This window comes from Curcuma longa, unplaced genomic scaffold, assembly GCF_044706935.1.
Source record: "Curcuma longa cultivar G26 ecotype Majalengka, Jawa Barat unplaced genomic scaffold, ITB_CL_G26_1.1 contig_12414, whole genome shotgun sequence".
Lineage (NCBI taxonomy): Eukaryota > Viridiplantae > Streptophyta > Magnoliopsida > Zingiberales > Zingiberaceae > Curcuma > Curcuma longa.
In genome coordinates, this window is record NW_027429152.1 from 1 (window position 1) to 1,867 (window position 1,867).

The window sequence follows — 1,867 nt, forward strand, 5'->3', positions numbered from 1 at the left end:
CAGGGGCGGATCTAGGATTTCATATTTGGGGGGGGGCCATATAATGAAAATGATATACTCATTTGAACAAAAGAATTGCCCAAAGATACATATCAAGGACCTAAGTACAAACTTAATCACTTAAATAATTATATAAAAAAATAAAGAATAACTAAATTAACATTTATAATCCTTAGCACAAAAACCTAACATAGCATAATATAATCATTACATAAAATGCAATGGAATTAGATTACTACTTTGTGCTATACATCTCATGAAAGTATGAAACATTTGTCGCTTTCATTTTTTTATAATGAATAATGCAACAAGATCTACATCTTCTATTAACATTATCTAAAATAAACAAAAAAGAACAGAAATGCATATTTACCTTCACATCCATTCCATTGATAATATAGTCACTCCATAAAATTTCATATAATCATATTACTAATTTGTTCTATACATCCCATGAAACATTTGCCACTTTCATGATGCAACAAGATCTAAAATAAAAAAAAAACATTAATGCATATTTACCTTCACATCCATTCCACTGATAGCAGCTGAAGCTTCTTCACTAGATGTAAAAGTCACAAAACTAAACCCTCCAGACATTCCTGTGATTAGCATAAGAAATCCTGTGATTAGCATATTTGAACAAAAAAAATAGACCAAGATGTACTAAAAGAACTAGAAAAGCTAAAGAAAATGGTAGATTTCAGTGCTGAAATATATCAAATGGTCTCGCTTGAACAAAATAATGTTCTTCAATTACCTCTAACTAAAAGGAATTCGACGTTCTTTTAAATTTTCAAAGTCTTCAATGATAGCTTCTATGCTCACATTTTTAGCAATTTCCCTCTCAATATATACCATTAACGTATCTGAGAGAAAAGCATCCTCCATTTTGCTCCGAAGCCTTGTTTTCACGATATTCATCGCAGAAAATGATCGTTCAGTAGTAGCAGTGGAAACCGGAAGAGTAAGCACAAGTATGATCACTCTAAAAACGAGGTTATATGTAACTGACTTGTTAGTCTTCACCAACCATTGACATAATTCTGGAATTGTTGAAAAATTTTTGTAGTCGGGCCCTTTGACTACATTATACTCATAATGCTTCAATTGTATCTCCAATTGTTCTTTTTCATCACTTGTAAAATCTTGGACATAAAACTTTTCAACTAATTTACATATATCCTCAATTCTGAAAGACTCCACTGCATTTTTAGGATTCAAGGCATCACTAAGAATGAGCAATTCCATAGCATCATCATTAAAGCGTCCATTAATTTCTTGCAATTGTGAATCTATTGAAGCATAAAAGAGGTCCACCTGATAATGATGCTCAATGGTGAAATTGTCTTGACGAGCACGAGCTCGACCTCGTCTGTTAATATACGGAGCATTGAAATCAGGAATATCAATATTTCGAAGTTCACAAAAAGATTTCACTTTTGCAAGTAAATCATTCCACTTGTTATCCCTCATTTGTTGAAGTAAATTCTTAGTAGATAATACAAGCTCCGTTGCATTTATAATATCCTGAGACTTACTTTGTAAAGCCTGACAAAGAATATCTGTGATCTTCATAATCTCTTTCATAAGATGCAAGATGAATACAAAATCAAAAGTAGTCATTTCATCATAAACAGATGTTGCATCTGCTCGTTGAGAAGGAAGTTCATCATCCATAACCTTAAGCAATACCATGCATGATGCACTAAACATCTTAATTAGGCCTTTCAATGATCTTAAATGAGAACTCCAACGTGTATCAGCAGCTCGTTGTAAAGTACCTATCTGATTAAGTCCACGTCCTGTCTCAAGTTCATTAATAGCAATCAAATGTGCAATATCATCAGCATGAGCATTCTTTAAT

At 32.4% G+C, this 1,867-nt stretch overlaps 1 protein-coding gene across 1 annotated transcript; it reads right to left on the minus strand.

The window, feature by feature from the left end:
• Positions 1 to 522: 522 nt before the first annotated feature.
• Positions 523 to 1,698, minus strand: LOC141815927 (uncharacterized; the record flags this gene model as incomplete). Its single annotated transcript, XM_074703789.1, has 2 exons — positions 768 to 1,698; positions 523 to 623 (listed from the first exon to the last, which is right to left on the minus strand). Coding segments are annotated over exons 1-2 (1,032 nt in total), but the record flags the coding sequence as incomplete, so codon positions are not given.
• Positions 1,699 to 1,867: the final 169 nt, after the last annotated feature.